At 43.4% G+C, this 15,291-nt stretch overlaps 1 protein-coding gene across 1 annotated transcript in view; it reads right to left on the bottom strand.

Annotated features, from left to right (window-relative positions):
- The window catches only part of TAF3 (TATA-box binding protein associated factor 3), a 113,502-nt gene extending 99,307 nt beyond the window's left edge, over positions 1–14,195 (bottom strand). The window contains exons 1-2 of the mRNA XM_086886442.1: positions 13,920–14,195; positions 3,730–3,972 (exon numbers count right to left, since the gene is read on the bottom strand). Of these exons, the coding sequence (XP_086742568.1) occupies positions 3,730–3,972; positions 13,920–14,085 (409 nt within the window). The 5' untranslated portion in view covers positions 14,086–14,195. The remainder of the gene's footprint in view (positions 1–3,729; positions 3,973–13,919) is intronic.
- Between the last annotated feature and the right edge of the window lie 1,096 nt (positions 14,196–15,291).

Below are 15,291 nucleotides of genomic sequence, written 5' to 3'. Positions count from 1 at the left end.
TCTGGGCTTTCTGAGCTGGCCTAGTTTCAGCACATACGGTTTTGCTTCAAATGCAATCAACAAATTCTATGAAGTTGATTTATTATTGCAAAATGTATGTTCTCTTGCATTAAAGCACAAGAAATAAAGCATGACCATCATGTTTTGTAACTAATTTATTTTTTTCTCCTTTTTTAATCTGTCTTACAACTTTACCATGACATTTTAGTGACAACAGTGCTAAACTAACTCAAAAACAAAAAGGAGAGTAATTAAAAATAGGCAGACAGCGAACATCATGATACATTGCCATAAAATTATCCCTTCAGTGTCCTTTGTAAAAATACTGCTAAAAATCCAACATTTTCCATGGCAATACTGAGTCAGATTGTTTTATAATATGCAGAATTATATATGCAGATCCTCACAGCACAAGCATTTGGTTAAAGCTTGCACTCCACATTTAAGGCAAGGAAACATTTTCTGCCTTCTTGGAACAAAATTTGTATCACAGAACTTCTGACTGACACAACTTACAGATCCTGAAAACTTATTTGTCTTCCTCCCTTTCCCTACAACTTCAGGAATCACTCAGAGCTCTTTCAGAATTTCTTACTGTTGAGTACAATGAAAGAGATGGCTCCTCTCACACTGCAAGAGCTTTCTGCTCTTATGGATTTTCTGGCAGTGATAACCAAGATATCTCTGTGCTGCTGGGCAGCCTCTGCCTAGCCTGAACAACCACCAGTTCTGGAGTAAGTGGAAATAAGAAGTTGGTTACATGTGCAGAACTAAAGGACTTTTGGGAAGGAGGGCAGCAACACCTACTGGTCGTGGCGCAGACTGAACACTGCTTTGGTTTGGTTTTTAGTTTGACACTACTGAAAAAAGAGGTTTTTCTTACTAGAAGTTGTGGCTATATTATTGCTAAAATGTATCAGCACTCATAATTTATGACCCCTAACAGTAAATAAATATTCATAACTGAGCTGAGCTCCAGGCTTTGATACAAAATGGGACATAAGGAGTCCTGCTGATGATTCCTTAAAGTCACTGAAGGATTTACATCACACACCCTAATGTGCACAAAGCCTTTCTCAATTTCTAATTATTGCCTACTCAAAGCAACTCAAATATTAGGGACTGAACAATCTGAGCAGTCTCATTTTTTTCCTACACTATAAAATACTGCAAAGTATTCAAATGGCTCCTGCAATTCTTCAGTATTTTTAACATGCATTCCTCTAATCTCCAAAAGTAAGTTTTTCTTCCAAATATTACTTGGAATAACATAGAACAAAACATATACAGCAGTTATGTGATGCACCTCATCCTGTTCAAAAATGAACCACAGAGCATCAACACCATTTTCAGAAAACACTTAAATTCAAAATTAAAATGTCCTCAGCTGGGAAATTTTTTAAATCAACTATAACAAATCTGCATTCAGCAACTGTATTTAATGCTTCCTTCAAATTTCCATTTAAAAAATATTGTATTAATTTTTTCAAGTTGTGTGTGTCTATAGGTGTGCTGATACACTACCCTTAGGCATCAGAAGTTTTCCTGGTTCTCATCCAACTTTGGAAATAATATCTTCTTGCTTCAGGTGTTAAAAGGATTCATACATTATTTATAAGGACTGCTAAAATCTAACTCCTGGATCTAACTTGCAAGAGAAAGAGTATAAAAAGTTACATATAGGAAAAAAAAGAAAAAGCACAACTGTCCCCATTTCAATTTTTAGCCTCTCTTTGTATGTCAGGTATTGTCAGGCTGAGTCTGTAACTCTCCTCTCTCCCTCCCCTTGCTCAGATATTTGTCTGCAGCTGTTCTGAGCCTCACTGGATTTGACTTTTCTTGCATATTTTAGAGTATCATTTTCCAAGGGAAAAAAAGCCCAAAACAACTGCAACACTGCTGGGCAACTTGTTACACTTCAAAGACACCAGATTTCTCTGACAGAATGGTGTTTGTTTACCTCCTGAAGAATCAGGCCAAAGCAAGTAGCCAGAACAGGGGAGCTAAAATCCCCATTCACTTCTCAAAGTCTTCTTCCTCAGTACTCTTCTTTTATATATGCCATCTACACATATGATATTTATATTTTGTTCTCCTCTTCCTGGTTTGAGAGAGTTCATTGTTAAATTTTTAGAACAATCTTTTTAACAGACTTCACAAGGGTGAGACTTCAGGATCTCCTTACTAATTTAAGAAAGTATTTCTGTTTTGAACAGCAGTTCAATTTCCTGGGTTGTATTAAGGCAAGAAACAGTTCAGTGTTTCAATAGTAATATAGTTATCAATAAAATAACATAAAAATTATATTTTACTATAACAATAATAAAATAGTTATCAATAACAAGAAATGCTACTGATCTATAAAGCACAACTAAAATAAACAGAAAATTAAAGTCTACAGAGCCTCAGAAATACTCACCAGGATGAGTAAATCCTCACTTTGTTACTGGAATGAGCATATTTGTTCAGAACACACCAAACCCAGTACCTGTTCCTCACCACAATTTCACTTGCTCTAACTGGAGTACACAGCAACTGCATCCTTTAGCTGAACATGATGTAAGAAAGCCTGAACATACACTTCCTACAGCTTGCTAAACTACTGGAATACTGCCCCATGCCACACTTGTAGCAGCACAGCAATGGATTTCTTTGCCCAACAAGGTGATGTTGCTTATATTCATCCTCACGCTGGGCAGAGTTTTTACACCTATTTCAACAAGCAGACTTTGAGACCTTCATTCTTAAAAAAGAGCAATATGCACAATAGAGCATGATATCCCTTCTGTCCCCACACAATTCTAAATCAAGTATCTTGTGCAGGTTGCACCTGTTCATTACACTCTTTTGGAAAATTAAGTTCTTCTGTCTGGGATTTTTATGCCCACTAACTTACATATATTTATTTCCACACAAAGTACAGTTGTGTGCTGCTCACTATTCAAAGGGCAAGTCAAACTAGGTCATGTTTCTTAAAGGTTTATCTTATTAGCAATCAAGTCTCATATAGCTGAAAAATAGAGAAAACAAGTATGCTTTTTCCACTGCCACAGTGAAAATTCTCAGGTTATTTGCATCTCAAAGCACTTGTATAGTTGGTTTCATTGTTTCCTCAACTTTTGCCTCTGTGGGACAAGAAAAGGAAGGAGCAGCTGGATGATGAAACCCTAATCAATGTTAGCAAAGAGAATTAAAAGCCAGTACAATGCCTCTAAAATACTCTTCCATATTTTAAAGCTGAATTCATTTAAATTGGAAAAGGAGGTTTTTCTGTTTGGTTGGGTTTGGGTTTTTGGGTGAAATTTGTCACAAGTAAGGAGACACAGCTATCAGGAGTAGGAAATGCTGTGCCAGTCTCACCAGCCTTCCTTCTTCTACCTTTACCAAATTACAGAAGCCCTTGCAGGAGGCATAAGGGGGAGACTAACACATAAAAGGTAATGCAGAGCATTCGTTCCTATTGTCATCTCAAAACTTAAAATTTAGAATGCATTATTGCAACATGGGGTAACATGGTGAATTTTTGGCATGAGTTAATCTGGAAGGAAAGTAAGAATGGTGGAGAACAAACCTGCCACAGCACTGCTACCTGTTTTGCAACCCTGCTTGGGTAGCACCCCATGGGCCCTTCCTTTGCCACTGCCACAGGGTAGCACAGCTTGAGCTACTGGAGGATGCCCACAAATACCCAAATACACCAAAACTGAAAGCAAAGGATTGATTTCACACCTTCTTGAGAGGAGACAATAGGTGGCAGGTAATCAGGGATGTACTCCTTCCTCTCTTCTGCATCCTTACTTCCCAGCTGGGGGAACTGGAGGACATTGTTCTTGCTGACAGGGAACGAAGGGATTTGATGTGCAAAAGTGACAGGTTCAATATTGTGTATGTAATCTTCCAGCTCATGCAGGTTAACCCCCATAAGCTTGAAGGCATCGCCTACGTCATCCAAAATTGGATCTGTGCGGCCATCTAGAACAAAAAAAAACAAACAGAAAAACAATATTTTCATACAAATACAGGTTAAAAAATATTTTCATATAAATACAGGTTAAAAAATATTTTCATACAAATACAGGTTAAAAAATTCGACCTGAAGATACTTCAAGATTACAGTTCCCCAGCTCACCACCAGTAAGAGAGATGAATTGACTACTCCACAGCTCCACCAGCTTACTTTCAGGAGGGTTTTGTTTTGAGCCATCACTTTGTTTCAAATCATACCACTGAAGAAGTGCACTCCAGGAAGCAAATCAAGCCCAAACGAAGGAGCAACAGCAGGCACCTTTACCTGGCAACAGTCAATTAACACCACACAACCCCATATGCAGAAAGTGTTCTTTATCAGTATGAACAGATCAAACATTATTTCTCAACCTAGAAGAGCAACAATTTCATTTTTTTGAACTGAGAGTTTACAGAGAGAAAAGGAAAAAGAAGTCTCTTGATATAAAAAAAAAAACCTTCACAAAGTATCTTTCCACCTGTAGATGAAATCTACAGGCTTCATAAATTATGAGCCACTACTAGTTAGCTAGCTACTCCTGGATAAAAGAGAGGAATATTAAGTAGTGGTCTGATGAGGACAGAATATTTTATACTATACTGCAGGGGCTGATTTTTTGGGGTAAAACTTAAGTTTGATTCTACAGGAAAAATCTTATTTTCTTCACAAAAAGTACAGTGAAACCTCACTGGTCAGGCAGTCAGGATATTTATTTAATAAGATCTCCAAGAAAATAGTCCATCAGAGGATGCAGTTTGTGCTATACAATTAATTTGGCTCAAAGCTTTAAATTACACTTGCAGAAGCCTAAGTACCTCAGTTTCCCTGGCCTGACAGAGGAAAATCCCTCAAAAGGCCTCCGGAGGGAGAACTGGGCACCTGGCTTTGGCAGCCAAGGCACCACTCTGAGTCTATTCCTGACTTTTCATAACAACAGTAACCCAAAATCAATGCTGTAAACCCCAAACATGATTTTAAATGCAATAAAATGATATACTGAATTATTACAATTCTGTAGAATTGGCTTATGAAGATCTTACATCCCTGTATGATGATAAGCTGTGATTTACTTTAAAAAGTAATTATGGAAAAGCAGCCTGTGTTTATTGAAGGAACACAATGGCTATTGTGGAGCCCTGGCTCCAGAGAATGGGGGGATGCTCTTTTGTTTGTCCTTTAACCTAATCTCTTCTTGGTTTATCTTGAAGCTGAGGCAGCTGAGAGAGCTGGTTCTCACATCACTGCATGAATTCCAACCCCCAGCCAACTCACGCCTGCAGGTACTTTTAGAAAATGAGAATTTTGTTCTAGAATTTCCCTTCTTAAGTCTTGCAGTGAAGATAAGGATAATACTCAGATTATGGGGTTGATTCTCAGCTCTCCAACACCAGCCTCTTGTGTGACTCCCGGCAAGTCTCGCTTGTGTTTTAATTCTTTCCACAGCTAAAAGGAAGATCAGACCAAGTTACTGCCAGTTTTACCCTCCTGTATTTGGAATGTGAACTCTGCAGGGTGAGAAGCACCTCAGAGTTTGTGTTTGTGTAATATACCTGGTACAAGTGCAATACCACTTTGCTCTGCAAACTCCAGACTTGCATGCACATAATTACATGAGGATATCAACACCGCAGAGTAGTTATGAGACCCTTATACTTCTTGGCGGGGGGGAAATGTATTTTATGCTTAAAAATTAAATTCAGATACCACTAAGAAATTTTGTGTTGTTGCTTCTAGTTGCTCTTCAGGCTATGAAGATACCTATGAACTCACTGAAGCATTTTCATTTTCTAAGGTGTCAAGATTTAACAGGTACAAGTTTGACAGACAGGTGAGAAGAAAAACTTGGGGAAAACTTTTCAAAGGTCTTTTCCTTGATCTGCACACGATCTTTTTAACCTCCAGAAAAGTGTGCTGACATGATTAGCAAGTGATAAATGCTAAAAAGGAATTCTTTCTACAAGTGCTTTTTAAGAACACTTGGAAAAGAAGCAGCTACTAAGTGTAACTGAAGCATGGAAATATTTAACAACTGTATCATGAAACAATTATGTGTGTTAGAAAGTGGGTTCAAAAGGTGACCAAAAAAACCCCAAAGAAGATTCAATTTTCCCACAGCTTTGACATTTGCCTCCAAAGAGACAATGCCAAGTTTAAAGTTTGATTGAAAACTAAAAATAATGTTTAAACCTGCACATGTCAGAGGGATGAAAGGATGGAGGAGTTAACCCTTCTTTTCAAGACAGTGTCCTCAGTGATAAAAGTGTTTGAAAAAAGTATCAGGTCTATATTTATATCTGTATTTAAAATCAAACCAGTTATCAATTGGAAACTATCACAGCATAAAAATGCATTAAATGTATTTCTAGGTTATTCATCAAATAAAGACTATACACTTTAATTTCAACAGTTTAGCATTTCTCTTCACTCTCTGGCTTAATAAAAAAATCAGTAAAATAGCAGAAGCCAGACACATGAAAGGGAATGCTGACAAACATGTAATACACTCTCTCCTGGTGTTTCATTTAGTCTTAGGCTTCTTTCTGTGAGTAAAGGATGCCAAGAAAAAAAGTTAAATCTGTGCATACTGAACTTATCTCATTATTCTTCAGATATCTGTGCTATCCTCAGTTTAAAAATTCAGATGCTGAAGCCTCACAGTGAAATAATTAATCTAATGTCACACAGCAAGTCAGTGCCAGATTACAGGCTTCAGAGATTTGGTTTCCAGTCTCTTGCTGTTCTTTATACCACAACAGTTTAAATACTGTCATTGTTCAGGGCTGGGAAGAAATGGAAGGAGGTGGGAATAGTTTATCCAGCAAGTTACAACTCTCATCCCTTTACCTCATGAACAGTAAACTAGGAAAATACCTTCCTCACAAGCTTTTAAGCTGCACTATCTCCCAGAATGGTAACTGTGCTCCAAAAGTGGTAAAGCTGTGGCAGCAGCAGAGCTAAATTAAGACCATTTGGTCTCAAAACAGCACACTAGAAACCTGTGGGAATGGTCGTGCAGCTACGATATTCTCAGTCTCTCTGGGCATGAGAATAAGCATCAGGTGAGGAAGAATCTGCATGTGGAACTGCATCCCAAAAGAGTACTGGACTGAAATGATGGGCAAAGAGAATCCAGGCAGAGCAGAGTATTTGTGTGGAAAGTTAGCCAGCCCTCAGCCCCACTGCTCAGTATCACCTGCAGATCAATCAACCCATCCACAAGGAAAATCAAACACAAGAATGGAGCACTAAACTCCCCTACAAACAACGGTTTGGGCTGGGGGGAAAAAGGATTTCTTAGAAGCTCTTAAAGCCTAGCTATCTTTGCAAGTCACAAGAATTCCTCCAGAAAACAAGCTGGCCAGTGCTCATGTCATCCAAAGGCACTGTGAGGGGGTTGTGTGGAGTTAGGGAACTGTCTTACTTGCCTTAAATTCAGTCTCAGGACCAGCTGATTCCCTTTTGCAAATTCAACCCCACCACCTCCTCCTTCCTGGCCCAAAGTTCATATGAATGAGTGAAAATTTAACAGGCTTACTTAATTTAAGTAAGTACAGAACAGAAAAGCCTTTAGTTTCATGCCAGGTCTCTTAAAGGAAGCAACTACAGTTCTGTAATAAATATACTGAGAAAAATTAATGAGTCACCACCCATGCTACATGTACACATGTTATAAATAGCTCAGCATTCCCCCTCATAGCTGCTGTAAAAGAGATTTTTTTTTTTTTTTTTTAATTTTATTTTAACCAGCAAATTATTAGGTATAGCTCCTTGGTATTTTAATTACAGGCTCTATCACAGATTCCCTGTGCTTCAGCACGTCACACAAAGTTACTCCAGGATAAGTGTTTCAAGGAGACAACATAGCTTCCACCCAGCAAAGTCATAAGCATGCACAATAGGTTATTTAATAAGTATAGATGCCTTACTTAAGGCATGTTAAGTGGGGAAAAAGGGGTCCTATTAATGCAGTTACCAGTCAGGCAAAAGCACCTTCTTGCTATTGGTGCTCAGAGTCTGCTACTTCTCCCAGTAACTTCAGAAATGTCAAGCAAAAAAACACATTGTCCTTCTTTATATTATTAGCCAGTAAGAAGTTAGCTTAAAAACATCAACACTTAAGGTTATGAGGACATAAAATGTAGACTTATAATGAATGTTACAGGCCCAGGATAGATCCTTGTTACAAAGTCATTCAAGGACCAGCAGCGGGAATCAGCTCATTTAAACTGATCGCCAAAATCTAATCCTTTGATAAGGATTATTACTGTAGAGTAGTAAGAATGAAGTAACTAAAAAGAACAAAACCAAAGAAAACACATGAGGTAAATTTAACATTATAAAGAAAGAAAAAATTGGCTGATGTCAGGTGAATTCTCTCCTCTGTGGTAATTATCAGTGAAAATATTGGTCTGCTGTTTGCATTCTCCCTTTGCTATAATGAAGGTTAAAGGAGAGACTGTGCAGACATTGGAACAGCTTTGGAGCCAGTTCTGCCTTGGAAAACATTTTGTAATATCGGCAATTTTTCCTTCCAGTTATAATACCATGTTCACCAGATCAGAACCTGCCTTTTAACAAAAATGCAGTTGCATTAATAATACCAATTTCAGTATGGTCATTAATATTTTTATATGTATATATAATTAATATGTAGTCCTGCAAGGAACAGGGACTTGGACTCAATGATCCATGTGGGTGCCTTCCAACTTGAGATATTCTACAATTCTATGTTTGCATAAAAATAATCTTAAAAAAAAGTAGTCAAACAATACAAAACTAAAGGCAAACTTTTAAACTTTATTTCCTAACTGTTAGCAAATTTCAGGGGGGAAAAAAAAAATAGATCACAGTATATCCAAGCATAAGCTCAAGACTGAAAACTGAAAGAAAGCAGAGGAGAATCCACCTCCGAATTCAAAAAGTTCATTATCCAGCTTATTACTCTTCTAGTTGTACTAGCAGATAATCTAAATTTGTCCTGATGAAATATGTCCAGGTGCCCTCAGTGATAGAGTTAAGTAGCTTCTATCTGACTGTTTTTCAGAGCAATGTAACAGAAAAAAATATTTTGCGGGGGGTGAACGACAAGTCCCCTCCTCATCCCTCCCATGAACTGCACCACTCACATAAATAGACTGGCAACTGAACTGCCTTACTGGATGTGTTAAGAGGTAAAACAGGACATAAAACATGTCTATAACCCACCACCCCATAGCCAAGCTACATTAGCTAAATTCATGGCAAACAAAGCAGATTCTGATCTGTCCTCATGGACAGCTCCCCAGTATAAAAAAATCCAACCTATACCATTCCAGAGCAGGTAAATCAAAGCACCAGCTCTGCCAGCCCTCTATCAAAGCACCTGAAATAGGAGAGCAAAACGAAGTGGCACCTAACAGGGAGCTTTTCCCTTTTCACCTCTCCTTAAAACCAACAACAACAATGCAGAACTCTGCTCTCAGAAACCACTCTACATCCGTTTGTTTTGTAGCCTGATACCTTAATTACATACTCCAACACTGGTTTTCAAATATTTAATTTCAATTTTAGGACAAAACAGCACACAGCATACTGAATAGAGCTCCTTTGACAAGCTTTCCACAAATTTGAGCAGCATAATATGGTGTACTTTAAGAGGAAAACCCTGATTTTCTCCCTGTAAGTTCAGCCTCTCCTCCACCCCCAACACAGCATTCAGAAGCATTTCACGGCATCAAACACATCTCAAAACCACTTTGCAAATCCTTTTGCCTTCTCTCTGCAGCCACAGAAGCTCCCATCAACTACAGCTACTGTAAATGCAAAGAAACAACAGCAGAAAAGTAATGAAAATCTTGAATGTAGCTCTCCTAATGGGATGTAACAGCTGGAACAAAGATCTAACCCAGCTGGGAGAGCCATAATTTTCTTCTGCAAGTGAGAGGACATGTGAGTAGCGATGACAGGCTTTTCACAGCAATACCACGGTGTCTCAACTACGTCAGAGTAAATCCATTCAGTTTGGAACACAAAGATTATGTCCCTCAGCTGACAGCCCTGCTAACTCAAACCCCACTGGTTTGACTCTGAGATAACGCCCTGACAATGAAGATGCTACAATTGGAATTTAATTAATTCTACTTATGCAAAACCATGGCAGAATTCAGCTCATTCATCCAGAGCTGGGTTTGTACAGTAACTTATTTTAGGAGCAAAAGGAAACAATTCTGAAATCGCAGGGAGATGTCAGCTCGACATTAAGATGTCATTTTACAAACCTTTTTAAAGAAAGAAATACAGGCATCGTTTTAAGAGAGGTGATACAAAAAATACCACATCACTGGCACAAACACAGCATATTCCCCTTCTCCTCAAAGATAAACAAACAAACAAATCTAAAACCACCAAACAAAGATTGTGATACTTGTGGTACTTCCTTCCCCACTCATAGAGGCAAAAAAATGCCTTTCCCACTTTCAGTAAGCAAACCCAAAGCAAGAAAGGTGCATCTGAGCTCTACAAACCTCCAATCCTCAGCACCAAAAAAATTATTTGTATCATCTCTATGTCTTTTCCTCCCAGTCTTAGAAACATTGCAGCACAATCATCTTCCTCAAAATTTGTAATAACCCTATGAAAGGATAGCTCTGACCAAACTTAGATGAGCTTCTTTTTCACCTCATCACTCCATCTTCCTAAACCCTCTATGTTGTCTCCTTTAATTGCTTTAAATATAGTTTCTGTGTGGATTGGAATACAAACTTCACAGCTGCACTTGTACTGCTGGGATATATGGGTTAATATTGCACAGTCCCATTTCTAGACTAACTTGCTCTCAAATTTGGGGAAAGTTGTGCAAATAAACCTATACAACCTGAGAAATCCAGTTTGCAGCATACAGTCATTCCTAAGCTTGGTTACACTGGCACTGTCAGACTTGATCTCAATTATTCCTGAAATGATGAAGCAGAGCCAGGACCATCACTCAGCTCATCACTTTGCTGCATGGGGGACCCCTGCAGCAGTGAGAAATTCACTTCTTCAGAGAAGGGACACAACCTGCAGCAACAGCACTTTCAGGCTGTGGTTGCTCGTCTCCTGACCAAGCCACTCACACTGCACTTCCCAGCTCTGCACACTCTCCAAATTCACCCCTGCAGAGGAATCCAACACACTCAGACCTCATAGTTCCTTGGATCTTGGTGCTGCATCCAATCCACCACCAGCTGACAGCAACATGTCTCTGATATTCCTCTCACCTGTGGCTATGACACTTCATTAGCACAATTCCCACAGCTTGGATAGTCCTGGCAAACATTCCCAGTGATGCATTTCAGGGCTGCCATCCCTGTTACCTCTCCAGTAATCTCCTGCAGGCCCAAGCATATTCTCTGAACTGGTGGTGGCTACAGCAGCCCCCAAATCCACCAGCACTTCAGCCAAACAGTTATCCATCCCAGCTCGAGCCCCTGCCAGACTCAACTGACCCCTGCCCCAGGGGCTCTCCAGGACTTTCCCCTCCAAAGTACAGGACACATGGAGCAGCAGCTGCCCACAATGCCACAGCTCTTCAGCATGCCAAAGGAAAGGGGAACATGTGCCTCTTGGCACAGGAGGCACAAGCAGCCCTGGTTTTCCAGGCACACAGCCTATATCCACCTCTCCAGGGTACCCTTGCTCCCCAAAGTCCCTCCACTATGGAGATCCCCCTTCAATTCCTTCCTACTACTCACAGATCCAGCAGGAGCACAGCAGCCCCATCTATGCACACAAATCTCTGCCACATGACACCCTCCCTGCCCCACATGTAGGGCAGCAAAGGCCTCCACACACACAGACTCATGACCCTCTAACCACACCAAGAGCCTGAGCCTTGCTCTGCGTTCCCCATATTTCCTGTGTTTAGACCTGGCAGTGATCCTGATCCCTCTCCCCGAAGATTGTCACCTCCCCACCCCTTCCCAACCCATCACCCTTCTTTGCTGACATTCCCAGACCCAGCACACCCCTTACCACCCTCTCAGCCCCACTGGCAGCATTACTGACCAAGCAAGCAACTGGACACCCCATCCTCCAAAACCCCAAGTTCTGCAGGTACCAACAGGACATCCAACCCCTCAGTACCTCCACCCCACTCACAATCCCAAGGGACACGCAACTGCATCCTCTACTGTAGACCCAGACCCAGCAGTGGTGCTCACTTCTGACATCAACACCCACATTCCACACTCGTATGTGACCCAGACAGCAGTCCTTGGCACTGATTCCCAGGCCTCTCTTCTTTCTCTTCTCCTACTTGCTGTAAACTCACCCCTTCCAGGCTCCTACCCCAGCCCCACCTCACCCCTAATACAGTGAGGCTCTGGACATCCTGCACCTCACCATCACCTCCAGCTCCTTCTGTACTGCTTCAATAGCAGTGTGGGCTAACTCCAGTCCCCCACATATCCAGTGAAACCTCTTCCTCTGCATCCACATGAGGACACTAATACCTCATGCAAGCACACTAAATTATCCTCAGCCCCAACCCATCCCTTCTGCACTCCACAATTCCCATGTGCAGCCCTGCCACACTCCCACATTCTGTGCACTACAGCTCCACTTCCCCCAAAAACATGTTAGTGTTTTTGTTTATGTTACAAAAACATGTTTAGTGTTAGTGCATCCCTGCATTCCTACATTCCCCATACACATGTTCCCAGCCCCACAGTACCACTGCTTCCCCTCTCCACACAAACATTCCCAGAGCAAGCCAGCAACAGGACCTCCAGGCACACTACTCCCTCCCCATGCAGGAGGGAGTCCAAGCCTTGCACCCTTCATCCTCAGCACTTCCCCTTGTGACAGAACAGTGAACCCCACACACACACCCCCACCTGCACTGGGCCCCCACAGCCCCCTCAGCACTGACTCCAGGGCACAAAAGATGACCCAAAAATGAGTCACGACAACACAGCACCACATCCTCCATGTACACATCCCACCGGGCTGGCTGCCCCTTCTCCCTCCAGTTCATCCCGCTCCCAGATTCAGAACATCCCAGCAATGGGGCCAACAGTGCCCTCTCCCCCTCCTGTACTCATGTCTCTCCCTCCCCAGCACACTGCACGCCATAGCCAGAGAGAGTGGGACAGCACCCCCATGTCCCCACACCCCAGACCCACTGCCACAGAGCCTCCTGTTCTCCAACTCCAGCCCCACAGCCCCAACTCCTCACCCAGACCCACTTCCCCACAGTCCTCCCTGGCACCAGGACCCCCTTGACCCAGCACTGCCCCACGGCTTCCCTCCCCATCCTCTCAGTCCTGTGCATCACTGCACAGCCCGGCTCCCCTTCCCCACAGCTCCCAGCACATGGGCCGATCTTCCCCAAACCCACACCTCATGCTCACTGACCCAAAGACCCCAGCACTGCCCAAATCCCACCTCCCTGCACTCTTCTGCCCTGCCCAAATCACCACAGCTCCGTGACCCTGCCCTGCCAAGCACCCTCAGCTCCTGGCACTGCCTGACAAGCAGCAGCTTCCAGCTGCCCTCCCCACACCTCCACAAAGATTCCCCACAGCCTTTCCCCACAGATCCCCACTCAGGGTCCCCTGTGCTACCCAAACCCACCTCCCTGTACCCCCCTGCCCTGTCCCCCAGACCCCTGCCCAAAATCCCACCTCTCTGTGCCCTCCTGTCCTGCCCCCCAGACCCCAGCACTGCCCCAAAGCATTTCCTCGTGGCCCCCTGCCCTGCCCAAATCCCACCTCCCCGTGCTCCTGCCCTGCTCCAGCAGTGCCCAGCGCTGCTTCCTTGGCGGGATGGCCGAGACCGGCAGGGCTCACGGAGCTCACCCAGTCCGGACCCTGCTCAAGCAGGGCCACTCACAGTGGCCTCCGAGGACCGTGTCCAGCCGCATCCCCCCAACCCGGCCCCAGCCCGCACTCACAGAGCTCGCAGTAGCGGTGGCAGCCCCGGCCCAGCCCCTGCAGGTACCGCTGCAGCACGTCGGTGAGGAGGTCGCAGGCCGATACCTGCACCGAGTCCCAGCCCAGGGCCTGGCAGATCTGCGCCACCGACACCCGCAGCAGCCAGCGGGAGTAGGTCTCGCACATCCCGCCGGGGCCGGGGGGCCGCGGGAGCTCTCACGCACCGCCCGCCACCGCCGCCATCGCTGCCGCCATCTTGGCGCCGCCCCGCCCCCGGCAGGCAGCGCCGCTCCAGCGCCGAGCGCATCGAGCGGGGCGGGGCGCGGAGCGCGGGAACCCGCCCGGAGCCCTCAGGGCCGCGTCCCCAGCGCGGAGGGGACACGGTGGGGTCGGCATCGTGAAAATACATCAGGATCAGCACCCCAGCTTCGCTAAATGTCTCCCAGCACCTGAAGGAAGGATGTAACATGACCGTTTACAAGGGCAGGTAGTGACAGGACGAGGCGGAACGGCTTCAAACTGAGAGTAGTTTTAGATGGGATGTGGGGAAGAAATTCTGCAGTGTGAGGGTGATGAAACACTGCCACAGGATGCCCAGAGAAGCTGTGGATGGCCCAGTCGTGGCGGTATTCAGTCAGGTTGGATGGGGGTCTGAGCACCCTGGGATAGTGAAAAGTGTGTCTGTCCATGGCAGCGGGTACAAGATGATCTTTAAGGCCCCCTCTAATACAAACTATCCTGGGATTCTATAATCTCTATAAATAATCTCTCTACCTCTAAATAAATATCTCAATATATCTCAGAGACAGCTGTCAAGAGGATGGTGCCAGACTCTTCCAAGTCATGTCCGGTGACAGGACAAAGAGCAATGGCCATAAACAAAACCAGATTACAAAAAGTTTCACCTCATCATGAGGAAGAACGTCCTTACACTGAGGGTGCCAGAGCACTGAAACAGACGGCCCAAAAAGGTTATTTTTCTCCTTTTTAACTTTCCAGCTGGATGGAGCACCAAATTTGCAGCAACGAGGAAAAAGTGTTTCTGGGCAAGTTCTTTAATTGGGGAAAAAAAAACAACAAACAAGCAGGGAGAGGATTGAACTACTGTGGCAAAAGATCCAGAAACAAAAATTACAGTAACTGTGTGGTGTAGGAGGCACAAGGAGGAGCAGCAGAGCTTTTACTCAGTGCTGGCTGTGGAGATACACAAGAGCTAAACTGTAACTCAGTGGTCGCCTGTAACTAATCAGAGCATGGAGGACAGAAAGGTAAATAATAGAACTCTAGTATTAAAACCTAATTAGATCAGAAATTAGCACTTTGGTTTATGAGTAGTCTGTTGTATCAGTCACATTCACATCTCACATCTGCAGTCTGAAGAGCAGGACCTGG

The sequence above is a fragment of the Cyanistes caeruleus genome, chromosome 4, assembly GCF_971803275.1.
Source record: "Cyanistes caeruleus chromosome 4, bCyaCae1.hap1.1, whole genome shotgun sequence".
Lineage (NCBI taxonomy): Eukaryota > Metazoa > Chordata > Aves > Passeriformes > Paridae > Cyanistes > Cyanistes caeruleus.
The sequence above is the reverse complement of the archived record's forward strand: the minus strand, read 5'-3'. Positions and strand labels throughout refer to the sequence as shown.